The 25,940-nt window shown below is 50.4% G+C and overlaps 1 protein-coding gene across 5 annotated transcripts in view; it reads right to left on the bottom strand.

Annotated features, from left to right (window-relative positions):
* DNAH2 (dynein axonemal heavy chain 2) overlaps positions 1-23,919 on the bottom strand; it is a 120,840-nt gene extending 96,921 nt beyond the window's left edge. The window contains exons 1-5 of one of the 5 annotated variants that reach the window (XR_016223774.1): positions 23,538-23,913; positions 21,071-21,253; positions 16,064-16,125; positions 11,186-11,356; positions 701-929 (exon numbers count right to left, since the gene is read on the bottom strand). Coding sequence is in view for 3 of the 5 variants with exons in the window: in XM_089317171.1 (XP_089173297.1) it covers positions 701-929; positions 11,186-11,356; positions 16,064-16,125; positions 21,071-21,239 (631 nt within the window). In the remaining 2 variants the exon portion in view is untranslated. Of the gene's footprint in view, positions 1-700; positions 930-11,185; positions 11,357-16,063; positions 16,126-21,070; positions 21,254-23,537 lie in introns of those variants that run through there. The other 4 variants (XM_089317171.1, XM_089317168.1, XM_051825206.3 and 1 more) reach the window with 4 other exon arrangements.
* Between the last annotated feature and the right edge of the window lie 2,021 nt (positions 23,920-25,940).

Genomic DNA, 25,940 nt, shown 5'->3' with positions numbered 1-25,940 from the left:
GGGGCGTAACAAGAAACTGACAGGGGCCGGTGCTGCGGCTCACTAGGCTAATCCTCTGCCTTGCGGCACCGGCACACTGGGTTCTAGTCCCGGTCGGGGCGCCAGATTCTGTCCCGGTTGTCCCTCTTCCAGGCCAGCTCTCTGCTGTGGCCCGGGAGTGCAGTGGAGGATGGGCCAAGTGCTTGGGCCCTGCACCCCATGGGAGACCAGGAGAAGCACCTGGCTCCTGGCTTCAGATCAGCGCGGTGCGCCGGCTGCAGCGGCCATTGGAGGGTGAACCAATGGCAAAGGAAGACCTTTCTCTCTGTCTCTCTCTCTCTCTCACTGTCCACTCTTCCTGTCAAAAAAAAAAAAAAAAAAAAAAAAGGAAAGAAAAAAGAAAAGAAACTGACAGGGGATAGGATCAAAATCCACACCATGCCTTCCACACTCTACCACCCTACAAGCAGCACCCCCGCAGTCTCCCCACCACCTACATTTGTCTCTCCCAACATGCACTCTTAGAAATTGCTCTGTTTGGGCAGGCCTGAGCCACCAGTTCTGTGGCGGCCAAGTGTGTCTGGATCAGAAGGCAGGGTCATGCCCAGTTGCATTCAGTCAACAGACACGGATTGAGGACAAACCTCCCACCTGCCTCACAAGCACAAAGGAGAAACTATGGCACTAAAGAGAAACCCTTGGGCCCCGCCTTCCTGCTCACCTGTCAGGCAGGCCAAGAACCTGTGCAGGTGAGATGCAAAATGATTACGAATGCTCTCAGGCCACGTCGTGTTTGCAAAGATCTGAGGGGCAAAGACGCCGCTGAGCAGCCGGAGCAGGGCCGGGATGTAGGCTCCACGTACTGTCCCAAACTGCACGGTCGCCTCAAAGTTCTCTGGGGTGATGGCAACTGGTGCTCGGCGAATGAAATACGCAATCTGGTTTTGGGTCTGTGGGGAAGACAGGAGATCATAGCTCAGTCCCCAGGCCTACCCAGGATGCCCAAAGGAACTTAAAGCTCTGATCATGAAAATTTGGTTGAGTTCCTTGTCAAAGTCTCTTGGTGAATTCTGATCCCTTTCTTAATGTAAGTGCTATGAAAGATTTCCTGCTCTTTGTGGGGACATAACAGAATCCACACCTGGAGATGTGAGGAGAAAGGCGGGAAGCAGGCGTGGAGGCTGCGACCCTGTATTTTACCCAGTTTGGCTCCAGAACCTAGCACAGTGCCTGGTGCGTAGTACATATTTAATACATGTTTGCTGGCTGGATGCATGCATGGGTGCATGGATCGTACATGGATGGATGGATAGGCTGGGACGGAATGGATAAAGCATTTCAGCCATGAGAAAAGAAGAAAAAAGGACTAGAAGTAAGAGACAACTGTCTAGGTTTCCCTTTTGGGTTGCATACACTTCTTTCCTGATTTGCCATTTACCTTTAGATTTTGCTCAGGGTGAGTTTTTGCTGCTGTTTATATCTAGAAATGTATAATTTTTCACAGATAAATCTAAAATATTTTATTTTAAAAAAAACTATATTTTTTATTTATTTGACACGCAAAGCAACAGAGAGACACAGAGACAGAGAGATCTTCCATTTTCTGGTTCACTCCCCAGATGGCTGCAACATAGGTGTGGACCTAACCAAGACAAGGAGCCAAGCACTTCCCCTGGGTCTCCCATATGGGTGGCAGGGGTCCAAGCACCTGGGCCGTCATCTGCTGTCTTCCCAGGCACAAGCAGAAGCTGCATCAGAAGCAGACAGCCAGAACTTGAACCAGCACTCTGATATGGGATGACATTGAAAGCAGCGGCTTAACGTGCTTCACCACTATCCAGCCCCTCTTTGAAGCTTATTGACTGATTGACTGATTGATTTGAAAGATGGAACGAGAGAGAGAGGGAGTCTTCCATCTGCTACTATACTCCCCAAATGCCTGCAACAGCAGTCTGGGCCAGGCTGAAGGCAGAGCCAGGAACTCCATCTGGGTCTCCCGTGTGGGTGGCAGATACTCAGTCCTTGAGCCACCACCTGCTGCCTCCCAAGGTGCACATCAGTAGGAAGCTGCATCTGTAGCAGTCACAATGATGCAGGCCCCAGATCGTGCTATTATAATTAAAAGTGCTAGATTTAATTTCACTTGAATTTCACAGAGCAAAAAGAGATTAAAGCAGATAGAAAGGAACTGCTAACTTCAAATACATGTGTCTTTACCCAAGAGGGAGCATTTGGCCAAGCAATTGGGCACCCACACCCCCCACACTGGAGTGTCTGGGTTCATTATCTAGTTCTGGCTACTGAGTCCAGCTTCCTTCTAATGAGAGGCAGCCAAGATGTCTCAAGTAACTGGGTTCCTGCCATTCACGTGGGAGGGAAGCCAGGAGGGAGCTGCTAGCTCCAGGCTTCACTGCCCCGCCCTGCCCCTCCCAGTCACTGCAGACATTTGGAGACTGAACAAGCAGATAGGAGCTCTCCTGTTCTCTCTCCCTCAAATTAATAAATAAATAAATTTCTTTTAAAAAAATGTTTCTGGGGTCAGCACTGTGGCGCAGTAGGTTAATTATCCTCCTGTGGCACTGGCATACCATATGGGTGCCAGGTTCTAGTCCCGGTTGCTTCTCATCCAATCCAGCTCTCTGCTGTGGCCTGGGAAAGCAGTAGAAGATGGCCCAAGTGCTTGGGCCCCTGCACCCGCATGGGAGACCTGGAAGAAGCACCTGGCTTTGGATTAGTGTAGCTCCAGCCGTTGTGGCCATTTGGGGAGTAAACCAACAGAAGGAGACCTTTGTCTCTGTCACTCCTTCTCACTGTCTGTAACTCTACCTCTCAAATAATTAATTAATAAATAAAAAATGTTTCTGGGGAAGGTTAAGCCACTGCTTGGGACGTCTGCAACCCATATCAGAGCCCTGGTTCATATCCAAGTTACTCTGCTTCTGATCCAGCTCCCTGCTAGTGCACCTGGGAAGACAGCAGATGATAGCCTGTGTACTTGGGCCCATGCCACCCACATGGGAGACTCAGATGGAGTTCCTGGCTCCTTTGGCTTGGCCCAGCCACTGCTGTTATGAGCATCTGGGAAATGAATCAGCAAATAGAAGATCTCTTTTTTATTTCAAAAATTCATTTATTATTTATTTGAAAGGCAGAGTTACAGAGAGAAAGGGAAAGACAGAGAGATCCTCCATCCACCTGATCACTCCCAAAATGGCCCCAGTGGCCCAGGCTGGGCCAGGCAAAAGCCAGAGGCCGGGAACTCCATCCAGGTCTCCCATGTGGGTGGCAGGGGCCCAAGTACTTGGGCCATCTCATGCTGCTTTCACAAGTGCATTAGCAGGCAGCTGGATCACAAGTGGAGCAGCTGGGACTCAATCAGTACTCATAGGGGATTCTGGTATTACAGGTGATGGCTTAACCCACCGTGCCACAACACTGGCCTCATGGAAGATCTCTTTCCATCTGTCTCTGTCTCTGTCTTTCAAATAAATAAATAAATAAATAAATATTTTTTAAAAAATTTTTCTTTACCCTGAAGAGAGATTTCTTCTCCCTACCCAAAAATAAATAAATAAGTAAACTTAGGGCCAGCATTGTGGTGTAGCAGAAACAGCCCCCACCTGTGATGCCGGCATCCCATATGGGTGCCAGTTCATGTCCCAGCTGCTCCATTCCCAATCCAGCTCTCTGCTAATGCACTTGGGAAAGCAACAGAACATGGTCCCAGGGTCTGACGCTGTGGCATACTGGGTAAAGCCACCACCTGTAGTGCCGGCATCCAATATGGGTGTTGGTTCAAATCCCAGCTATTCCACTTCTGATCCAGCTCCCTGCTATGGCCTGGGAAAGCAGAAGGAGATGCACCCATGTGGGAAGACCTCGCTCGTTCTCGCTCTCTCTCTCTGCCCCTCCTCTCTCTGTGTAACTCTGACTTTCAAATAAATAAATAAATCTTAAAAAAAAAAAAAAAAAGAACATGGTCCAAGTGCTTGGGCCCCTGTAACCCACGAGTGAGACTCAGAAGAAGCTCCTGGCTCCTGGCTTCAGCCTGGCTCAGTGCTCACCATTGTGGCCATCCGGAGAGTGAGCCAGTGGATGAAAGCTCGCTCGCTCTCTCTTTCTCTCTCTCTCTCTCACTCTTTCAAGTAAATCTTTTTTATATATTTTTATAAAGATTTATTTTATTTATTTGAAAGACAAAGTTACAGAGAGAGGTCTTCCATCCACTGGTTCACTCCCCAGATGACCGCAATGGCCAGAGCTACACCAATTCGAAGCCAGGAGCCAGGAGCTTCTTCCAGGTCTCCCACACAGGTGCAGGGACCCAAAGACTTGGACCATTTTCTACTGCTTTCCCAGGCCACTGCAGAGAGCTGGATCGAAAGAGGAGCAGCTGGGACTAGAACCAGTACCCATATGGGATGCCAGCACTTCAGGCCAGGGCTTTAACCTGCTGTGCCACAGCGTTGGCCCCTTCAAATAAATCTTTAAAAAATAAATAAATAAATAAAATGACAGGGTCTGACATTGTGGTACAGCAAGCTAAGCTGCTGCAATGCTGGCATCTCATGTGAGTGCCAGTTACGGCTCCAGCTGCTCTACTTCCCATCTAGCTCTCTGCTAATGCACCTGGAAGGCAGCAGAGGATGGTCCTCCTACTCGAGAGACCCAGATGGAGCCCTGGGCTCCTGGCTTCAGCCTGGACCAGCCCTGACTGATACAGCCATTTAGGAAACGAACCAGTAATGAATGGGAGATCCCTCTCTCTCTCTCTCTCTCTCTCTCTCTTTCTTCCTCTCTCTCTCTCAAACACACACACACACACACACACACACACACACACCCCTCTTCAAATAAATAAATAAATCTTTTTTAAAAAAGAAAATTAAAAATGACTTTCTATTCCATGATGGCTGGGAACCGCTGGGTCACAATGCCTTTCCTGGATGCCACTGGTCTGGGCTTAGAAGTCTAAGTCTAGCCCAAGGTCTCCCCTTAGGAAGATAACTTGGGTTTTGATGCGGGGCCTAACAAATTTTCCCAAATTTTTTATTTTGAAATAATTATAGTTCATACACAAGTTGCAGAAAAGCCACAATGAGCAACAACATGCCATCATCTAGATTCACTCACTGGTAACAACTTGGCCCTGTTTGCTCTAATAGGCTGAGCCATTTAAGAATTAGCTGCAGCCGGGTCCACACTGTGGCGCATCGGGTTAACGCCCTGGCCTGTTCGAGACCCGGCTGCTCCTCTTCCAGCCCAGCTCTCTGCTGTAGCCTAGGAAAGCAGTAGAAGATGGCCCAAGTCCTTGGGCCCCTGCACCTTGTGAGAGACCGGGAAGAAGCTCCTGACTCCTGGCTTCGGATTGGCGCAGCTCCGGCCGTTGCGGCCAACTGGGGGGAGTGAACCAGTGGATGGAAGACCTCTCTCTCTCTTTCTGCCTCTCCTCTCTCTGTGTTGAAGTAACACCTTTACAGTAGGGACTCCATTTTGGAGAACCTGAGACTCCATTCTAGGAAGATGCCCCCCCCCCGCGCCCCACACACACACCGTGAGACTCTGGTCTGAAACTATGATCTAAAACAGTTGAACAATACCAGTCCACTACATCACACTTGGCAGAGCATAGAAACCCCCTAGCATGATCGCTCAAGCTTGGAAGTGGATAGGCTGCACCTGGGTTAATGATAAAAATGTAATTTGTCTATGTCCTATGTATGATTAAAACCAATACCTGGATTAATGTCAAGATTATAATTGAAATTGTTTAAAAAAAAAAAAGATTGTAACTGGTATTGTCAAGATTATAATTGATACTAGTTTCGCATAGGTTTTAGGTCAGCTTGACCCCAGTAACCATGTATTCCCCCCTGTTCCTAGCAACCATGAATTCCCCTCCCGATTTTGTGGTTTTTGCCTTTATAAACCCTGTAGCTTTGGGCCTCAGGGTTGAGAGTTCTTTAGGGCATGAGCCCACTCTCCACCGCCAGCAATAAAGGACCATCACATTTTATCAGTGTGTGGTGCTCCTCTGTTTGCACTCGCTCAGGTACAACAGTGTAACTCTTTCAAGTAAATAAATAAATCTTAGAGAAAAAAAAAAAGAATTAGCTGCTGCCTTCATCACAGGATGCCATGAAGATTTTCCAGCGCTTTCCTCCCCAGAGAGAGGGTTCCCTCCAACATACTCAACACTGGAATGCTCACACTCAGAAAAGCTAGCTAAATACTTTATAGAACGTGCAGTCCAGGGGCGGGCGTTCAGCACAGTGGGTAGGTAACCACTTAGGGCACCTGCACCCCATGTTGGAGTGGCCATATTTGAATCCTAGTTCCACTTCCAGTCCAGTTTCCTGCTAATGTGCACCTTGGGAGGCAGCCGATGATGGCTTGGGTGCACAGGGCCCTGCCACCCATGTGGGAGACCCAAAGTGAGTTTCAGGCACCTGGCTTCAGTCTGGCCTTGAGATCTGGATTGAAAGTAGTGCAGCTGGGACTCAAACCAGCACCCATATGGGGTGCTGGTGTCATTGATGGAGACTTAACTTGCTATGCCACAATGCCAGCCCCCTCTGTCTTTCAAATAAATAATTTTCAAAAAAAATTGGCAGCATTGTGTTTAAATAAATAAATAACAGCGCAAATCCAAGTTCCAAATGATATCTTTCTCACCCACGATGCAATCCAGGATCACACATGGTCACGTGCCCTTATTCTCTTTTAATTTTGAACAGTTCCCCAGCCTTCCCTTTGTTCATGGTATTGGTATTTCGAGAACTCCAGAACAACTGTTTTTCCAAAATGTCCCTTAATTTGGATTCATCAGATTGCTTCCCCGTGGTTAGACTCATGTTAAATATTCTTGGCAGAAGTACCACATAGGTGATGTTCCCAAAGAACAAATGCCCTGCGATTCCAGTAGCTTAACTAAGATTTGCGCTGATGCTAAGCACGGCGTTAACCAACGTCGTGCATCAGAGTGTGTCTTTTTCAATTCCAGGATTCAGTGCCTTCTGCATTTCGGGGAAAGCCTTTTCCTTTTGTCTTTAATTTTACATTGTTTCATTTGCTGGCTATAACTACACCCTTTCTAACTCACTCAGGTCTGTCTTTCAAGTCTATTAATTTCTCTCTAATTGTGTTAATGTCCTCGGCTCTTTCTTCTGCATGCACTGTGACTACTTCAAGCCTCTCCTCATGTCGGTGATAGGATTTTCAGCCATCGCGATTCAGTTCCTTGCTGTGTCTGATCCACTGGTTTTGTAACGTGCTGGTTTATGCATTTCCTAAAATCTGCGCTCTCCCCATTATCTCATTCTCAAATTTTATCGTTTCATCCCTTGGCTTTTTAATTGAATGCATGTTCTTCTTAAGTTGCACTCTACCACGACGCTATTGTGAGGGGTCCCCTTCTGCTCCCTCGTGTGTGTGTTCCTCTTTTGCATGCTTTGTTCCTTTTTTTCTCTTCCTGGATGTAATACGCTTGCTGTTGCCGTGCAATTTCCTTTCATTTTGCTCATGCTTGGGCAGCTCTGTGAATTCATTCTTTTTGCTCTCACGTACTGTGGGCGACTTTTCGATGCCCCACTGTGAGAGACCAGTTTATTTTGCCTCTTGAAGTGAAAGTGAAAGGATTGGGTATTTTATGTTTTATTCACTTTGCTCTAGCCTGAGAGAATTGCATGAGGGAACAGGCAGGTGGTTAAGGCTAATTTGAGGCAGTGTAAAATCTTTGTTAAAACACCTAGGCTCTCTCTGTCTTTGGAGATTTTTGTAAATGCTCTAAAGGTTCACTCCATCCACCTGGGGATGCATCATTCCTGGGGGCAGGATGGATCCCCTCAACTCAGAGCTTAGGCTTTGCATTGGCTGTCATTTTTAAAAATTTATTTTTAACCTATTCGAGAGGCAGAGAGAAAGAAAACAGACAGACAGTAATCGTCCATCCACAGGTTCACTCTCCCAACCCCACAAGGACTGTGGACAGGCCAGCTGAAGCCAGGAGCCTGGATCTCAATTCAGGAATCTCGCACGTGAGTGGCAAGGACCCAAGTACTCAAGTACTTGTGCCATCACCTGCTGCATCCCAGGGCATGTGTTAGCAGGAATGCTGGAATCAGGAGTGAACCAGGACTTGAACCCAGGCACTGAAAAATGGGAGATGGGTGTCTTAATTGCCTGGTCAAATGCCCACCCCGATCACCTTTTTTTTTTTAAAAAAAAAAAAAAGAGAGAGAGATTTATTTGAAAGGCTGAGTTACAGAGAGAAAATGACAGAGAAAGAGCTCTTCCATTCAGTAGCCCAGATTGGGCCAAGCTAAAACCAGCAGCCAGGAGCTCCAACCAAGTCTCCCACATGGGTGGCAGGGATCCAAGCACTTGGACCATCTTCTGCTTCTTTCCTGGGTGCATTAGCAGGGAGTTGGTCCAGAAGTGGAACACCCTGGACTCAAACCAGTGCTCATATGGAATGCCAGCAACGCAGACAGTGGCCTAACCCTTTGTGCCACAGTGATAGTCCCCCTCCCCTACCCATGGCATCACCATATCACCATTTTTAAAGCCCCTTCTTTTGTCTGTTAATGCTTGGGGAGTTTTTCTGTGTGATATTGTGTTCGTTGTGTTTCTTGCTTATTTTATCAGGTACTCAAGTGTAATAATTTCCTAAGGAAGTTTCAACTACCATTTTAATAAAAATACTATTAAGTCTTTGCTTTATTTAGAATGTATTTCATCGTACTAGACTTTTTTTAATTAAAAAACTTCATGTTCCATATGTTCCCCAGTTCTATTCGTTGACTAATCCCATCCTTCCTCACAGATTTTGAAATGCCATTTTTATAGAAAATGCTTACGTATCTGTTTCTGTACTTTCTATTTTTCGGTATTTCCTATGTTTCTGTACTGTTGCTGATAATGTCTATTTTTGTACTTTCTACATTTTTGTACTCTTGCTTACAATATGTACCCCCGACCTTGTACAACTCTGTTTTAATTATTGTGGTTTAACAAAAGATTCTCATGTTCACAAGTCCCTTCCATTACTTCCCATCTTTGTCATGATCTTTGATATTATTGTGTGTTTTTCTGGTTACATTTTAAAATCCTTTCCATGGGAGTCTAGGGAATGTAGCATTTGGGCATAATGGAGTTTTTTTTTTTTTTTTTTAAATGAGATGATCTTTGTTCTACTGAGATTCCCGATCAAGAACCAGGACATGGCTCACCATTGAGTCAGATCTTTCGCAGCCAGTGACAAAGTTGTTTTCTTTCATATAAATGTTACTTTGAGTATTTATATTCAGGGCTTGGCATTGAAGCAAAGCAGATTAAGCCACTGCCTGCAATATAGGCATCCCATATGGATGTTGGTTTGAGTCCCGGCTGTGCCACTTCCAATCCAGCTCCCTGCTAATGCACCTGGGAAAGCAGCTGAAGGTGGTCCGGGTACTTGGGCCCCTGCCACCCACGTGGGAGACTAGGGTGGAGTTCCTGGCTTTGGCCTGGCCTAGCCCTGACCATCATGGACATTTTGGGGAGTGAATAGCAGGATAGAAGATCTCTCTCTCTCTCTCTCTCTCTCTCTCTCTCTCTGGCTCTCTATCTCTCTAACTCTGCCTTTCAAATAAATTAAACAAATCTTAAAAAAAAAAAAAAAATCTCACTTGGGGCTGGTGCTGTGGCACAGCAGGTTAAAGCCCTGGCCTGAAGCGCTAGAATCCCATATGGGTACCAGTTCATGTCCTGGCTGCTCCTCTTCTGATCCAGCTCTCTGCTGTGGCCTGGGAAAGCAGTAGAAGATGGTCCAAGTCCTTGGGCCCCTGCACCCGCATGGGAGACCCAGAAGAAGCTCCTGGTTCGTGGCTTTGGATTGGCGCAGCTCCAGCTGTTGTGGCCATCTGGGGAGGGAGTGAACCAGTGGACGGAAGACCTCTCTCTGTGTCTCTATCTCTCTCTGTAACTCTGTCTTTCAAATAAATAAAATAAATCTTTTAAAAAAACCTCACTTAATATTTAAAAATACAATTTTTCTAAATATTTACTTATTTATTTATTTGAAAGTCAGAGTTACAGAGAGAGAGGAGAGGCAGAGAGAGAGAGAGAGAGAGAGAGAGAGAGAGAGGTCTTCCATCTGCTGGTTCACTCCCCAATTGGCCACAATGGCCGGAGCTGCACCGATCCAAAGCCAGGAGCCAGGAGCTTCTTCTGGGTCTCCCACGTGGGTGCAGGGGCCCAAGGACTTGGGCCATCCTCCACTGCTTTCCCAGGCCATAGCAGAGAGCTGGATGAGAAGAGGAGCAGCTGGGACTCAAACCAGCACCCATATGGGATGCCGGCACTGCAGGTGTCAGCGCCCCAAAATAATAATTTTTAAAAGACATCAATAGCTCTCTATGGGATAGAAACCAAATTCTTTCCTGTAAACATATAAGGCCCTTTACCAGCTAAGGCCAACTCACCTTTTCAGTATCATTTCCTGCTCCTCTGTTCTTTGCACATAAAATGTTCTTTAAAGAACAGCTCTGACTTAGTCTTGGTGCAATCCCACTTACCTTCCTCCCCAGGTCAAACATCACCACCACGGCTAACCCTTCCCAGAATTCCACTGGTTGCTCCCAGAAAGTCTTGCCCATGCCCCACAATGTAGCGTAAATGTCTGCTTGTAGATCTGTCCTCTCTGCTGGACCCCAAGATCAGCAAAAGCAAAACACTGCCTCCTCCTCCTCCTCCATATCCTTGCTGCCAAGTGGGGTGCCCAAAATATAGTGGGGCTCAGTGGACTGCAGGGAACAAAGGTCAAGGATGACAGAGAAGGTCCAGCACTGTGTGCACCTAGTAGGCTAAGACTGCCTGCAGTGCCAGCATCCATTATGGGCACCAGGTTGTGTCCCAGCTGCTCCATTTCGGATTCAGCTCCCTGTTAATGTGCCTGGGAAAGCAGCAGAGGATGACCCAAGTAGTTGGGAACCTGCACCCACATGGGAGACCTGGAGGAGGCTCCTGGCTTTCAATTGGTCCAGCTCCAGCCATTGTGGCCATTTGAGGAGTGAACCAGTAGATGGAAGATCTCTCTCTCTCTCTCTCTCTCACCTTCTCTCTCTCTCTCTCTGTCTTTCAAGTAATAAATAAATCTTTAAAAGAAAAACAAAGGATGACAGAGACCCGGGGAACCCTCAGCTCCCTGCAAGAGTAGAGTACCCACCTGCACTGGCACGCCCAGGTCAAGCTTCAGCCCAAAACAGGGGTCAACGTAGAGGGTGAGGACAGGCTGCGTGGAGTCCTGGGCAAACTGCTCCAGAGCAGCATCGTGCTCCTCTGTCCACACAGCATCCGCCAGGCCCGTCAGCACAGCCCGGGAGAGGAAAAGGGGCTTCTACGGAGGGAGAACAGACAGTTAAAGCAGGGGCAGTGCCGCGATGAGCCATTCTCCTACCACAGTCACACGTGAGGATGGGGGAGATGACGGGAGCAGCCACACCAGTGTGAAGGGAAGCTAAGGTGGCTGATGGATAGGACCCGAGCCTCTGAAGAAATGAGACCAAAGAGCCACTCGCCTCTAGGACAAAAACAATGGGTCACAGAGGAAAACCACGGGTCCATATCTGTCCACGATGTTTCATCTGCATCTGCGTTTATAAAAACACCTTAGCAGGCCGGCGCCGCGGCTCACTAGGCTAATCCTCCGCCTAGCGGCGCCGGCACACCGGGTTCTAGTCCCGGTCGGGGCGCCGGATTCTGTCCCGGTTGCCCCTCTTCCAGGCCAGCCCTCTGCTGTGGCCCGGGAGTGCAGTGGAGGATGGCCCAGGTGCTTGGGCCCTGCACCCCATGGGAGACCAGGAAAAGCACCTGGCTCCTGGCTCCTGCCATCGGATCAGCGCGGTGCGCCGGCCGCAGCGCGCTGGCCGCGGCGGCCATTGGAGGGTGAACCAACGGCAAAGGAAGACCTTTCTCTCTGTCTCTCTCTCTCACTGTCCACTCTGCCTGTAAAAAATAAAAATAAAAAATAAAAAAAAAAAAAACACCTTAGCAAGGCCGGTGCTGCGGCTCAATAGGCTAATCCTCCACCTAGCGGCGCCGGCACACCAGGTTCTAGTCCCGGTCGGGGCGCCAGATTCTGTCCCGGTTGCTCCTCTTCCAGGCCAGCTCTCTGCTGTGACCTGGGAGTGCAGTGGAGGATGGCCCAAGTGCTTGGGCCCTGCACCCCATGGGAGACCAGGAGAAGCACCTGGCTCCTGGCTTTGGATCAGCACGGTGCGCCGGCCACAGCGGCCATTGGAGGGTGAACCAACGGCAAAGGAAGACCTTTCTTTCTCACTCTCTCTCTCACTGTCCACTCTGCCTGTCAAAAAAAAAAAAAAAAAAAAAAACCTTATCAAGCCACCCCAAAACTCAAAGGTAAAAGTGAACTAAGGGGATGTGTAGGAAATTAGCATCAGGCATGGAGAGCATGAGCCAGTAAAAAGGGTGATTAGTATAACTTGGAGTGTGTCAGCATTGACTTTGGAAAAAGAAAAGGGAAAAAAAAAAGAAAAACAGAAGACACCAAGGGATAAGCTGATTAGGTGTTGTAAGTAGCTAGAAAAAACTTAACCTATGGAACTCTGCTAAATAAATTAAGGAAACTAGAAGAGATGAAGATAGAGCTCAGTGAACTTGAGATGCCCCCTGCTGGCCCTCCAGTCCTCCTAGAAGATGAGAGGGATCTGTCCATTTCCAGGTCAAGAAAATTTAGTATACAGGGCTCTAAAATCTTTCCTGCATGAATACATGGATGAACTTAAGAGGAAAACACTAAGACCCCAATAAATAAATGGACAAAGGACATGAATGGGAGCCGGTATAGTGGTGCAGCAGGTGAAGCCGCCACCTGCCACAATGGCATCCCATATTGTAGTGCGGATTCTGCTTCCAATCCAGCTCCCTGTTAACGTACGTGCCTGGGAAAGCAGTGGAAGACAGCCCATGTACTTGAGTCTCTGCCACCTACATGGAAGACCTGGAGTGAACCAGCAGATGGAAGATCTCTCTGTCTCTCCCTCTGTCTCTCGGTCACTCTCTTTCAAATAAAATCTTTTAAAGAAGAAGGGACTGGGACGGTGCTGTGGTGTAGCAGGTAAAGCCTCCAGCCACAGTGCCAGCATCCCATATGGGCAACAGTTCAAGTCCCGGCTGCTCCTCTTCCGTTCCAGCTCTCTGCTGTGGCCTGGGAAAGCAGTAAAAGATGGCCCAAGTCCTTGGGCTCCTGCACCCACATGGGAGACCCAAAAGAAGCTCCTGGCTCCTGGCTTCGGATCGGCACAGCTCTGGCCATTGTGGCCATCTGAGGAGTGAGCCAGCAGATGGAAGACCTCTCTCTCTCTCTGCCTCAGTGTCTCTCTCTGTAACTCTGCCTTTCAATCAAATAAATAAATTTAAAAGAAAATGAGAAATGTACAAAATAAAAAAATGGACATGAACAGACATGTCATATCCAAAAAAAGAAAATGCATGCATGAAAAAAGGTTTCATTTTACTTGAAATCTCCCTCTCTCTGTCATGCTGTCTCTTAAATAAAATAAATATTAAAGAAAAAAACTTAGAGATGCACTTTATACTTTGACTCAGTAACTCCTAATATAGGAACCTATGTTAAGGAAATATTAGTTTTTTTAATGTGTTCATTTTATGTGTTGTATTATTCATCATAGTATCATTATAAAAGCAAAATTTCACAATGATAAATGTTCAAGAATAAGAGTCTGGAAAAGCAGCAGAGAATGGCCCAAGTCCTTGGGCCCCTGCACCCACGTGGGAGACCCAGAAGAAGCTCCTGGCTCCTGGCTTCAGTCTGGCCCAGCCCCAGCTGTTGCAGCCATTTGGGGAGTGAACCAGCAGATGGAAAACCTCTCTCTCTCTGCCTCAGCCTCTGCCTCTCCCTCTCTGTAACTCTGTCTTTCAAATAAATAAATAAGTCTTTAAAAAAAAATATTTTAACGGAGGTACATGCATGTAAGAGAACACTGCATGACCTTTACAACCGTGTCCACAAAAAGTACATAGTAACATGAAGAATGATAACATATTTTGTGGAAAATCTGAATACAGACTTGTAATATATGGTACAGTTAAGTGCTCGCTCCGGCCATACTAAAGCATAGTGCAGCTAAGATTATGCAAAGAATCACTCTATTCCTAAAGTTGTGTTTATGAAATGCATGAAGTTTGTATTCCTCAAATAAAAAGCTTCTGAGGAAAAGACAGGCAGAGTGGACAGTGAGAGAGAGAGACAGAGAGAAAGGTCTTCCTTTTCCATTGGTTCACCCCGCAAAGGCCGCTGTGGCCGGCACGCTGCGGCAGTTGGCGCACCACACTGATCTGAAGGCAGGAGCCAGGTGCTTCCTCCTGGTCTCCCATGCAGGTGCAGGACCCAAGGACTTGGGCCATCCTCCACTGCCTTCCTGGGCCACAGCAGAGAGCTGGCCTGGAAGAGGAGCAACCAGGACAGAATCCGGTGCCCCGATGGGGACTTGAACCCAGGGTGCCGGCGCCGCAGGCGGAGGATTAGCCTAGTGAGTTGCAGCGCCGGCCCTAATTAATTAATTAATTTTAAAAAGATTATACAAAAAGTGAAATTGTACACCTACGCACAGAGAGAAAAATCAAGATATCTTCGTTGGATGTGCTGGATACTATGAGTTTTATTTTCCCTTTTTTTTTTAATTTAAAGATCTATTTATTTGGAAGTCAGAGTTACACAGACAGAAAGGGGAGGCAGAGAGAAAGAGAGGTCTTCCATCTGCTCGTTCACTCCCCATTTGGCTGCAATGACCAGAGCTGCACCAATCTGAAGCCAGGAGCCAAAAGCTTCTTCCAGGTCTCCCACACGGGTGTAGGGGTCCAAGGACTTTTACTGCTTTCCCAGGCCATAGTAGAGAGCTGGATCGGAAGTGGAACAGCTGGGACTCGAACTGGTACCCATATGGAATGCTGGCACTGCAGGCGGCGGCTTTACCCGCTACACCACAGCACCGGCCCTTATTTCCCCTTTCTTTTTCTTACTTCTCCATTCCCTTTTTTCTTCAACGGTGAGTTATTCTTTTTCTCTCTCTCTCTCTTTTTTTTTTTTTTTTTTTTTTTTGACAGGCAGAGTGGACAGTGAGAGAGAGAGAGACAGAAAGGTCTTCCTTTTGCCGTTGGTTCACCCTCCAATGGCCGCCGCGGCCGGCGCGCTGCGGCCGGCGCACCGCGCTGATCCAATGGCAGGAGCCAGGTACTTATCCTGGTCTCCCATGGGGTGCAGGGCCCAAGGACTTGGGCCATCCTCCACTGTACTCCCGGGCCACAGCAGAGAGCTGGCCTGGAAGAGGGGCAACCGGGACAGAATCCGGTGCCCCGACCGGGACTAGAACCCGGTGTGCTGGTGCCGCAAGGCAGAGGATTAGCCTAGTGAGCTGCGGCGCCGGCCTTTTTCTCTCTTTTTAAACAATGTCAAGGTCACCACTCTATTCTTCTCACTGAGCTCTGCTCCAACTTGGAAGAAAAGATGTGGGGGTCATTTAGTGCAGTTTCTTAAGGTGGCTGATGGACATCCTTCAGTCAAAGGAGAGAACTCAAGGTAAGAAGACAAGAGAAGGTCTGAGAAATTGGTATCCAGAGGGTTGGTGTTGGAGTTCCTGACTCCAGGCTCCTGGCTTTGGTCTGGCCCAGCACCAGTCATTTCAGCAATTTGGAGAGTAAACCAGCAGATGGAAAATGTCTCTCTCTCTTTCTCTTCCCCACCTTTCTCCCTTTTTCTCTGTAACTTCGCCTCTCAAAGAAATAAATCTTTACCCCCCCCCAAAAAATGGTACCTAATTGGGACAACATCTGTCCACTCTGCTCAGACCTTCACTAAACAATTGATCAAATCCCACCCAAGGAGGGGACAAAGGCAGGACAGCAGGGGGACCCGTCCCACACTTCAAGCCTTCTTTTCCTGGAGGGGGCAAGGGTGCCTTGGTGCTTTGCTCAGCGAACTGCACTTACAGCCCGAGGAGACAGCGACCGACCTGGCTAGGACGGTGCTGGGGGAAAGTGTAGCCTGGGGGAGACCCACACCTACCACATCTGCTTCAGGCTCCACCTCTTCCTCTTCCTCCACTTCAGGTACATACAGTACTGGCTCTGGGGAGACAAAAGACAGAAGCAAAGGCATTCCTTAGAAAGTTAAACAGCTACCAATGGGCCTAGCCACTTCACTTCCAAGTAGACACCCCGGAGACTTCAAAGCAGGACCCAAGATATTTGTATGCCAATGGCACAGCAGCACTTTTCGTAACAGGCAAAAGACGGAAATAACCCAAGTGTCCATCGACAGATGACTGTATGAATGCAACACAGCATACATGCATACACACAGTGGGACACTTGGATTATTCACCGTGGGAAGGAGTGAAGGTGTGATTCACACTACAACGTGGATGAACCTTGAACACATGAAGAAGTGAAGTCACAAAAGACTACACATTGGCCGACTCCATTTATAGGAAATGTCCAGTGTAGGCAAATCTATAGACAGGACACAGATCAGTGGTTCCCAGAATCTGGGGAGAAACTGCCCTGAGGGGAGGCTATGATGTAATTTGAAAGTAAAGATGTAGGAGCTGTCTAACGCTGAGCAGTCAAGTGCCTTTCTTTTGAGACAATGAAATGTTCTAAAATCAGATGGTGGAGATGGTCACACAGCTTTGTGATTATACCAATGCCTACTGAATTGTACAGTTTTTTATTCTTTTATTTTATTTTGGAGATCGATCTTCCATTCACTGGTTCATTCCCCAAATGCCTGCAAAAGCCAGGGGCTGGGCCAGTCCAAAGCCAGGAGACGGGAACTCAGTCCAGGTCTCTCACACGAGTGACAGAGACCCAAGCATTTGAACAGTCACCTGCTGCCTCCCAGTGCTATGCTTCATGCCTGTCCCATGAATTGGATACTTTCATAGGGTGAATTTTATAGTAGATGAATGATCTGTCAACTTAATTTAAGAAGCTGACTGGACCTGGTGCAGGCAGCACTAAAGCTATTCCAAGCATTCAGGTTCTGCTCTTCTGTTCTTCCTCCAACCTCTTTCCACGTGGAGAAGCTGAGGCTGCCAGGAATCAGCCCTCCTGGGAACCACCAGGCTCCTGGGCACTCAGTTCTGCCATGGCCACTCTGGACTCCCACAGCCCCAGGCAGCTCTGTTTCCCTGTCCCGGGACCGGCTTGCAGCTCATGTAAATCAGGCTGACAGTGGTGGGGTTTCCATCCCCCATGGGGGGGAAAGGAGGAAGGAATAAAAGAGAGAGAACCAGCAGACCCTGGGGAGCAAGACACCCTGACTTCCAAAAAGGGAACCTAAGAGGGGAATGAGGCCAAGGAACAAAGTTAGGAGAAGATGAGCAGGTGGTTGCTGGAGCTTAGTGGTGAGCGGGACAATCCAACCTCCTTGGGCACACTGCTGGTTTCCCAAATTTCAGACAGGAACGAGGCCAGGGGAGCAAGACTGGACAACCTAAGGGGTAATCTGGCTTTGCCTTTTTTTTTTTTTTTAATTTATTTGACAGGTAGAGTTATAGACAGTGACAGTGAGAGAGACTTCCTTCCGTTGGTTCACCCCCCAAAAGGCCACCACAGCCAGAGCTATACCGATCCGAAGCCAGGAGCCAGGTGCTTCCTCTGGTCTCCCACGTGGGCACAGGGGCACAAGCACTTGGGCCATCCTCCACTGCCTTCCTGGACTAGAAGAGGAGCAACTGGCACCACAGGTAGAGGATTAGCCAAGTGAGCCATGGCACCGGCCCTGGCTTTGTCTTTTTAAACACAACTGTTATAAGGCCTAAAAACATGCAATACTATAATGGCATACAACATCCATAGATAGACGCAGTAAAAAAATTTAAAAACAAGCTTGAAAATGACAACTAACTATTCAAAATAGCAGTGACCTCTGCAGAGAGAGGGCAGCTTGGGGAGAGACAATTAGAGACAGTCAATTGCTGCTGTCACAATTTATGGAATTACTATATTATTCTCTCTATTTTTTTTCTCTTTTTTTCTGAAATACAGGTACAAAATCCCTACCCAGGGGCTGGTGCTGTGGCACAGTGGGCTAAAGCCCCAGCCTGCAGTGCCAGTATCCCATATGGGCATCGGTTCGAGTCCCGGCTGCTCCTCTTCTGATCCAGCTCTCTGCTATGGCCTGGGAAAGCAGTAGAAGATGGCCCAACTCCTTGAGCCCCTGCACCCATGTGGGAAGCCTGGAAGAAGCTCCTGACTCCTGGCTTCGGATCAGCTCAGCTCTGGCTATTACAGTCATTTGGGGAATGAACCAGCAGAATGGAAGCACGTGCGCGCTCTCTCTCTCTCTCTCTCTCTCTCTCTCTCTCTCTCTCTCTCTGTAATTCCTCTTTCAAAATAAATAAAATAATTAGTTAAAAAAAATCCCTACCCAAAACCCTTGGGGTCAGAGGGGTGGGCATTTGGTCTAGCGTTAAAACAGTTTGGGATGCCCGAATCCCACATGGGAGTGCCTGGATTCAATTCCTGGCTGCAACTCCCGGTTCCAGCTTCCTGCTAATGCATGCTTTTGGAGGCAATGGTGTCAGCTCAAGTAATAGGGTCCCAGCCACCAACATGTAAGTGCTGGATTGAGTTCCCTGCTCATGGTGCTTGTTGTGGACATTTGGGGAGTGACTCAAGGGATGGGAGTTCTGTCTCTGTGTCTCTCTGTAACTGTCTCTCTCTCTCACTATCCCTTTACTGCTCAAACTTTGTTTAATTAGGCTGGTGCCACGGCTTACCAGGCTAATCCTCCTCCTTGCAGCGCCGGCACACCAGGTTCTAGTCCCCGTCGGGGCACCGGATTCTGTCCTGGTTGCTCCTCTTCCAGTTCAGCTCTCTGCTGTGGCCCGGGAGTGCAGTGGAGGATGGCCCAAGTGCTTGGGCCCTGCACCCCATGGGAGACCAGGAGGAAGCACCTGGCTCCTGGCTTCAGGTCAGCGCAGTGCGCCCGCCGTAGCGGCTATTTGGGGGGTGAACCAACGGAAGGAAGACCTTTCTGTCTCTTTCTCTCTCACTGTCTATCTCTGCTTGTCAAAAAAATTTTTTTTGTTTAATTAAAAAAAATTCACTGTCAGGTATATTTCAGAATTTAGAACCGTGGAGGTGGCTGTTTGGTGTAGTGGTTAAGACATCTCCTGGAATGGTTGCATCCCATATGGGCGTGCCTGGGTCTGAGACCTGGCTCCATTTGTGATTCCAGCTTCCTGCTGCTGCATACTCTTGAAGGCAGCAGGTAATGGCTCACCCACGTGAGAGGCCCAGATGGAATTCCCCATCCCTGACTTCACCCTGGCCCAACTCAGCTATTACAGGCATTTAGGAAGTGAGCCAATAGATAGGCACCCGCTCTTGTGTGCTCTGTCTCTCTGTCTCTCTGTCTCTCTCTCTCTCTCCCTGCCTTTCAAATAAATTAATTGTAAAAAAAAATTTAGTGAGTGGCTTTTTTAAAAAGAGAATATCAGAAGTCACATCACATGGTGTGCAGCCCTCTCCCCCAGCCCCAGGGGGCTCCAGATCAGCAGGTAAAACAATCGAACTTTTAGTATTACGGGTATTTCTGAAGCAAAATATGTGACTACTTACACTAAGGAGCTTAAATAGACTATAAATACCTTCACGTTGGCCTGGGTTAGGCTTAGATGCCAAACTTTAGGGAGGAAAAAAAAACCTTTCAATTGTTAGAGCTTTTGAAAATCACAGGAAAGGGGTTATGAGTCTGATTATCATTCTCCTTCTTCTTGTAATGGGAACTGAAGAGCCCTTAGGAAGCAAAGGATATGGACATAGCCCTCGACAGTGTCTGCTCTCCAAGCCACCATCTCACCCAGAAGTGTTCCAGCCCCACCACCACCAGTCTCCAGGAGACCAGGCCACAGCCCTTCCCCAGTGCCAAAGACTACAGGGACCAGCGTTTGTTTCAGGGCTGATTTGGGGGCCCAAGCTCTTTCTGAACCTCGGTCCGGGTTAGGGAGCAGCGGAAGACTGTGCATCAAACAACAGGACGGCCTGGAGCTGGGAGAGCTGACACATTCATTTCCCAGCTCCTTCTCCAAATGAAACCTCCCTGTCTTCCCCCAACCCTCCTCCCCCTGCTCCCCACCACTCCTCATCCCCAGCCTCCAGGAGCCAGCCCCCATTTTCAACTGCTTTCAGCTGTGTCCTTGAGCGCTCAGCAAGGAAAATGCTGCATGTCTCTAAAGTCCTGGATTCGAGGGCAGGTGCCCATGGCCCTAGCCTCCTCCCAGGGCCACAGCTAATCTCTCAGCCTTTGTTATCAAAAGGGAGACTGCAGTTCTCTCCATCTCCACAGGCGGCGGGCAGGGTACAGGAGGCCTGGGTGAAAGGGTCGCCCTCCAACACTCAGCTCACGGTCCTGTCTACACTGGCAGTGTTTGAACAAATAGCCCAGTGACAGCAACAGCTACCCAAAACCTTGCAACCCTGCTGGCTCCCACTCTCCACACAGGAAAGGGACCTCTCCAATCAAAGCCACAAGTGGCAGCCTCTTTAAGCTCTTTTCTCTCTGGATCTAGACTTCTTTTCCTGTCGCCCTGAACCTGAACCTCCGCGGTCTACCAAGTCCCTGCCAAAATGAGGGCGGAGATACAAGAGCCTTCAACAGATGGCAGAAAGCATCAGCCGGGCTTAGGATTCAAAGGGTGGCAGAGCAGGCTGAGTCTCCATGGTGATGGGCTTAATGGGAGAAAAACATTATTTGTTTTGCCACCCAGGGTGAAAATGGGAAAAAGGAAGAGATCAAACCCTCTTCAGTCGGGTGGGAGCAACCAGGAGCACTTGAAATAAGGAGGAAGAGGCTAGAGAAAGCGTTGGCTGGTGGACTCCTGGAGCTCTGGTGGGAATTTTTTAGGACAGAAAGAATAAGAAGTACAAGGCACAAAAAGAGACCCAGTGGCAGGGCTCAGGATCTGCTGCTCTTCCCCTGTGGCCGGCAGGGCGGGGGCCAAGGGTGGCCACTGAGTTCCCTACCCTCCATTTCTAAGCACCCTTTGCCCTACTAAGTACCCACCAGATTCCTCCTTGGAGAGCTCAGGCTGGGGCTCCGGCTCAGGGACAGCAGCGGGTGGTGCATCCTCCACAGCCTGCGTAGCCAGAGGGGCCTGAGCAGCTCGCCCCGCCCGGGCGGCCCGGGAGCCTCCACGGCTCCCTCTCCATTTCTTCTCAGCTTTGCTGGACATGGTGCAGGCAAAACCTGCAGGCAACAAGAGTTGGGAGTCCACAGCCAGATCCCATCCCCAGCCAAGCCCTGTGATACCCATAGTCCCTTTTGAATTCTCAAATTGATCAAGACCCTCAACATGATCATCTTTCTCGGAGTACCCGCCCTGCTCCCTTCTCCTAGGGGAGAAGTAGTCGAGAAAAGTCTTTTCTCTTTTCCGGATACCCCACTTTACTCAGAGCATTGAGTTAAAAATCAAAGCCCCTCAAAACATTAGGAACAAATAGAAATTAAAGATGATGGCCTAACTGGCCAGCGCCATGGCTCACTTGACTAATCCTCCTCCTGCAGCACCAGCACCCCGGGTTCTAATCCCGGTCGGGGCGCCGGATTCTGTCCTGGTTGCTCCTCTTCCAGTCCAGCTCTCTGCTGTGGCCCGGGAGTGCAGTGGAGGATGGCCCAAGTACTTGGGCCCTGTACCCGCATGGGAGACCAGGAGGAAGCACCTGGCTCCTGCCTTCTGATCTCGTGCAGCGCACTGGCAGCGCACCAGCCGTAGTGGCCATTTGGGGGGTGAACCAAGGAAGGAAGACCTTTCTCTCTGTCTCTCTCTCTCACTGTCTAATTCTGCCTGTCAAGAAAAGAAAGAAAGAAAAAAAAAAAAAAAGGATGATGGCCCGGGCCTGGTGTGTGGCAAGTTAAGCCATAGCCTGTGACACCAGCATCCCATATGGGCACCAGTTGGAGTCCTGTCTGCTCCACTTCTGATCAGCTCCCTGCAGGTGCACCTGGGAAAGCACCAGAGGATGACCCAAGTGCTTGGTCCCCTGCCACCCAAGTGGGAGACGCAGATGAAGCTTCTGGCTCTTGGCTTCAGTCTGGCCCAGCTCTGGCCATTTTGGCCATTTGTGGAATGAACCAGCAATGGACAATCCCTCTCTCTCTCTCTGTAACTCTGCCTTTCAAATAAATAAGCCTTTAAAAAAAATGGTGGCCTACCAGACACCCCACTAATAAGGGTTTAGGATCACCTATCTCTGCCAAGGGTATGGAAACGAGACAATCAAGAAAAGATCTCCTAAGCCTAGAGGTGGTTCCCCCAAACCCTCAACCATGGTGTACCCCCCAGACAAGGGTAGAGAGGAAGCCCAGAAAGGCAAAACTGTCCCCACGTTCCCCATCTCTGTCACTGCAGCAAAGCAAGATGATTTTCCCCAGTAGCTCCTTTCCTCCCAAGTTAAATGAAAAAATGCTCCTTCTACTCACGCTGAAATCTGCAACAGTCTTAAACAAAGAAAAACAGTATTTGCCACGTGTCTCTTTAGTGTTGCATTCCTGCCTGCCGGCGGGAACCCTGCTTTGTGTGGACTGTCTCCCAGTACAGCTGGCTGGGTAGCTCCGTGCTAACTGATAAGAAAGATGGGGATCACTTGATCCCCAAACGCCCTGAGATCAGACTGGAAGCAGGAAGGACAAACGTCACCCAATACACAATTGTGAATTGTGTAACGGGGGTGTCGGGAGGGGGAGGGAAATGGACGCAGAAGGAAGACCCCCACGCTGGCAAGAGGCAGCCTCTCTGGCAGGTGTTCAGACTCCCGAGGGCCATGCGCCACTTCTGGGCAGCGCCTCTTCATCCAGCCTTAGCCTCACGGCCACCTGTGGCTCTCCTCCCTCAGCCCCACAGGCTGCCATGGGCATTGATCACAGGTTATGAATTTCAAACTTGAAGGATTTGTACTTTGCTCCCAGGAAAAAACGTCCGGTTAGGCCAACAAATCGATAAAACCAACTACAGCATCGCAGCTTCCGCCGCCGGCCTCCAGGGAAGTGTCAGGCGGCTCCCGTGCCTCACGCCCCCGGGGGCCGCGGAGGCGGGGGCTGCGCTCAGCCCCAGGCCCCTCACCGCGCACTTCACCTCGTGATCCCAGCCCGCGAGGAGGAACCGTCCTAGTCGCCTGGGACCCACTCTCTTACTTGGAAATACCACAGGTCCCCTCACAGTCCCCACACAACTGTCACTTCGTGGTCGCCACACCAAGTGCCCTTCTTCCTCGTCTTCCCTCACAAACGCCCCATCTCTAACCGCCCACAATTGCTCCTCCCTCTCCTCCAACTGCCCCTCTCTCTCCTCCCCAACTGCCCCTTGCCCTCCCCTCCCCCACAACTGTCCCTCTTCCCCTCCGCCCCCGACTACCGCTTGCTCCCCCTCCCTGTACAACTGCCCCTTCTCCCCCTCAGCTGCAGCTTCCTGGCCCCTCGCAGCTGCCCCTTTTCCTCAGCATTCCTCCCCTCCTTTCCTCTCCCCGACACACACCTCGCCACGCCGACCCTCTCCTCCCTAGGCCGCCCGCTGGGCCACTCCAGCTAAGAAGTTGCCCCGCGTGGCCCTCTCGGGCCCGCGCCTGCACGCGTCGCCATGGCAACCCAGGGCCGGGAGGGGCGAGTGGCTGGTTCGCGAGTCCGCGGAACCGCCGCCTCGGCGCAGGCGCCGTGGGTCCCGGCTGCGCTGCCCCACCTCGCCCAGGTCTCCCCCGCAGGGACCGCAGAGAGCGGGCTGGGGGACTAGGGGAAAGAACTAAACCTGGCGGCTGTAGGGGAGGTGGGGCGGAGGCTGCCGGGAGTCTGGAGTGAGGCCCGAGTTGGAAGGGCTGGAGCTGCAAACAGGGAGCCACTGTCCCGCAGACCTTGAAAGGGCAGGGGGAACCCAGGCGCCCGATCCCCGGTCCCAGGTGTGCGGGCTGCAGCCCGACGGGTCCAGCAGATGGCGCCGGGTGTCCCGCCTGCGAGGCCCGTCAGCGATCGCGAAGGCGCTCCAGGATTTCCAGGCAGCCGTGGCTGCAGCTGGGTCCGGGGGAAAAAACGGGGCTGGAGCACCCCTGCCCTCCTGCTCGGTCCCCCTTCGGAGTTTGGACCGGGGTCTCGGACTGCCTGGCGGCGGGGCGGAGGGAGGGAGGGAAGACTGGAACTGGAATTTTTGGAGTCTGTGGATTGGCTTTTAGAAAGCGTCGCTGCTAGGGGCGGTGGAGGGGTGGGGGGGGACAGGAGGCGGGGACTCCCTAGGGAAGGTGACCGGGCCGGGGCGGGGCTTCGCTCTCCATGGGAACAAAGGCTGCGTCCCGGGGAAGCGCGAGGAGTGGGGTGCGAGAGGAGGGGCAGACCTCAAAGGGTGCTAGGGGGCGCTGCGGGCCAGGGCCGTAGGAGGCGCCCACGAGACTGAGCTGTACCTGGAGCCCGCGGGAGCAGCAGTTAGGGAGATGCAGGAGATACAGGGAGCCAGGGAGGTGGGGAGGCGCCCTCCCCGCTTCCATCAATAGCGCCTAATTAAGACAAAGCCAGCAGTGAGCCCACTGATTGCATTTCCATGAGGAGCTAAATTGATGACATTTTCTTTGCCGGATGAAGAGAGAAGCTGGCACCTCAGTTGCCCCTTCCTCTGGCGGGTGGTTGCACCTGACAAGTCTCGTTATGCCAGCCTGGCACAGCCAGGAGCTGCAGTCGCTGGCGCTCCTGAGGGGCAGGTGAATTGAATCCCCTCCCTGGCCCATCCTTCACCTCACCAACCTGCTACCCTACCTTTGTGGCCAGAAGTGAGGGCCCCTGCTCTTGCTCCCCTTCCCGCTGTCCATAGGTGAGTTTCTGAACTCTGATTTCTGGCCTACTGCCCAGCCCAGACTCCTGTTGCTTCGAGCAGAGGTTGAAGGATAGAGGGCTCCCAAAACCAGCTATACAGCAAGCAGGGCTAAGATGGGACAGGCTGGCAATCCTCTACTAAGCTGGGCCCCAAGGGTGACGAGAGAGAGGTGATGGACTTGGTCAGAACCAGAACCCCCAGGGAAAGGTCCCAAGGGAGCAAAAATTTGAAGGAGGCAGGGGGTGGGGCTCCTCCAAGGCAAGGATCCTGGCTCCCTTGGGGGAAAGGAACTTGAGGTAGACCCCATTCCATTTCCGACTGTCCTCACCGATGGCTGTGCCTAGGGATCCCAGCCCCCCACATTATGCTAAATAGGTAATCAAACATCTCGCTTTGCTAATTACTGCTCAATCCGATTAAACACTGCTAACGCTCATCAGCAGAGGTGGAGGTAGGGAGAAGGGATGGGGGAGCAACCCCAGCTGTGACAGGGGTCTTGTTCCCAGGGGCTCTAATGGACAGCTGAGAAACACCCAGGGTCGCAAGACTGGGTGCATCCAAGGGAAAGGGGCTGGAAGGGCTGTGTCCTCAGGCCCTCGGCTCCTGTGCATCCTCCCAGGCACGGGCCTTTCCCTCCTCCCGGAACCTTCATCACCCTCGGAACCCAGGCATCCGGCCATTCCCACAGCCCCCTACACACACCCCTGTCCCAGATTTTAATAAGTTCTGCTCTCTCACTGTCAATATTTGATTTCTCAGAGCCATCTCCACGGAGAGGGGGCTAGAAGGGGCTCTTCCCTTTCTTCCCCCCTACCTTGGCCCTCCTTGGCCCACCCCCAACCTCCTCTGAACTTGCTGACTTAATGAAATGATATTAAAGTCTTAGGCAAGTCTAAAAGAATGGTTGTTATGGTAAAGGGAGTGGGCAGGACGCCTGGGTCCCTGAGGGGAGCAAGGGCTGAGGAGGGGGAGAATGAACCACAAGCCAAGGTCTGGGGGCCCCAGTCCCCAGAGGGAAGCAGATTTGGGGTGCTCTTGAGGGCCCAGACCTCTACACATTTGCAGAGAGCAGGGCATGAGGGCTGG

Source organism: Oryctolagus cuniculus, chromosome 17 (assembly GCF_051225735.1).
Source record: "Oryctolagus cuniculus isolate XC-2025 breed Fujian yellow rabbit chromosome 17, ASM5122573v1, whole genome shotgun sequence".
Lineage (NCBI taxonomy): Eukaryota > Metazoa > Chordata > Mammalia > Lagomorpha > Leporidae > Oryctolagus > Oryctolagus cuniculus.
This window is presented reverse-complemented; position numbering and strand designations above follow the sequence as displayed.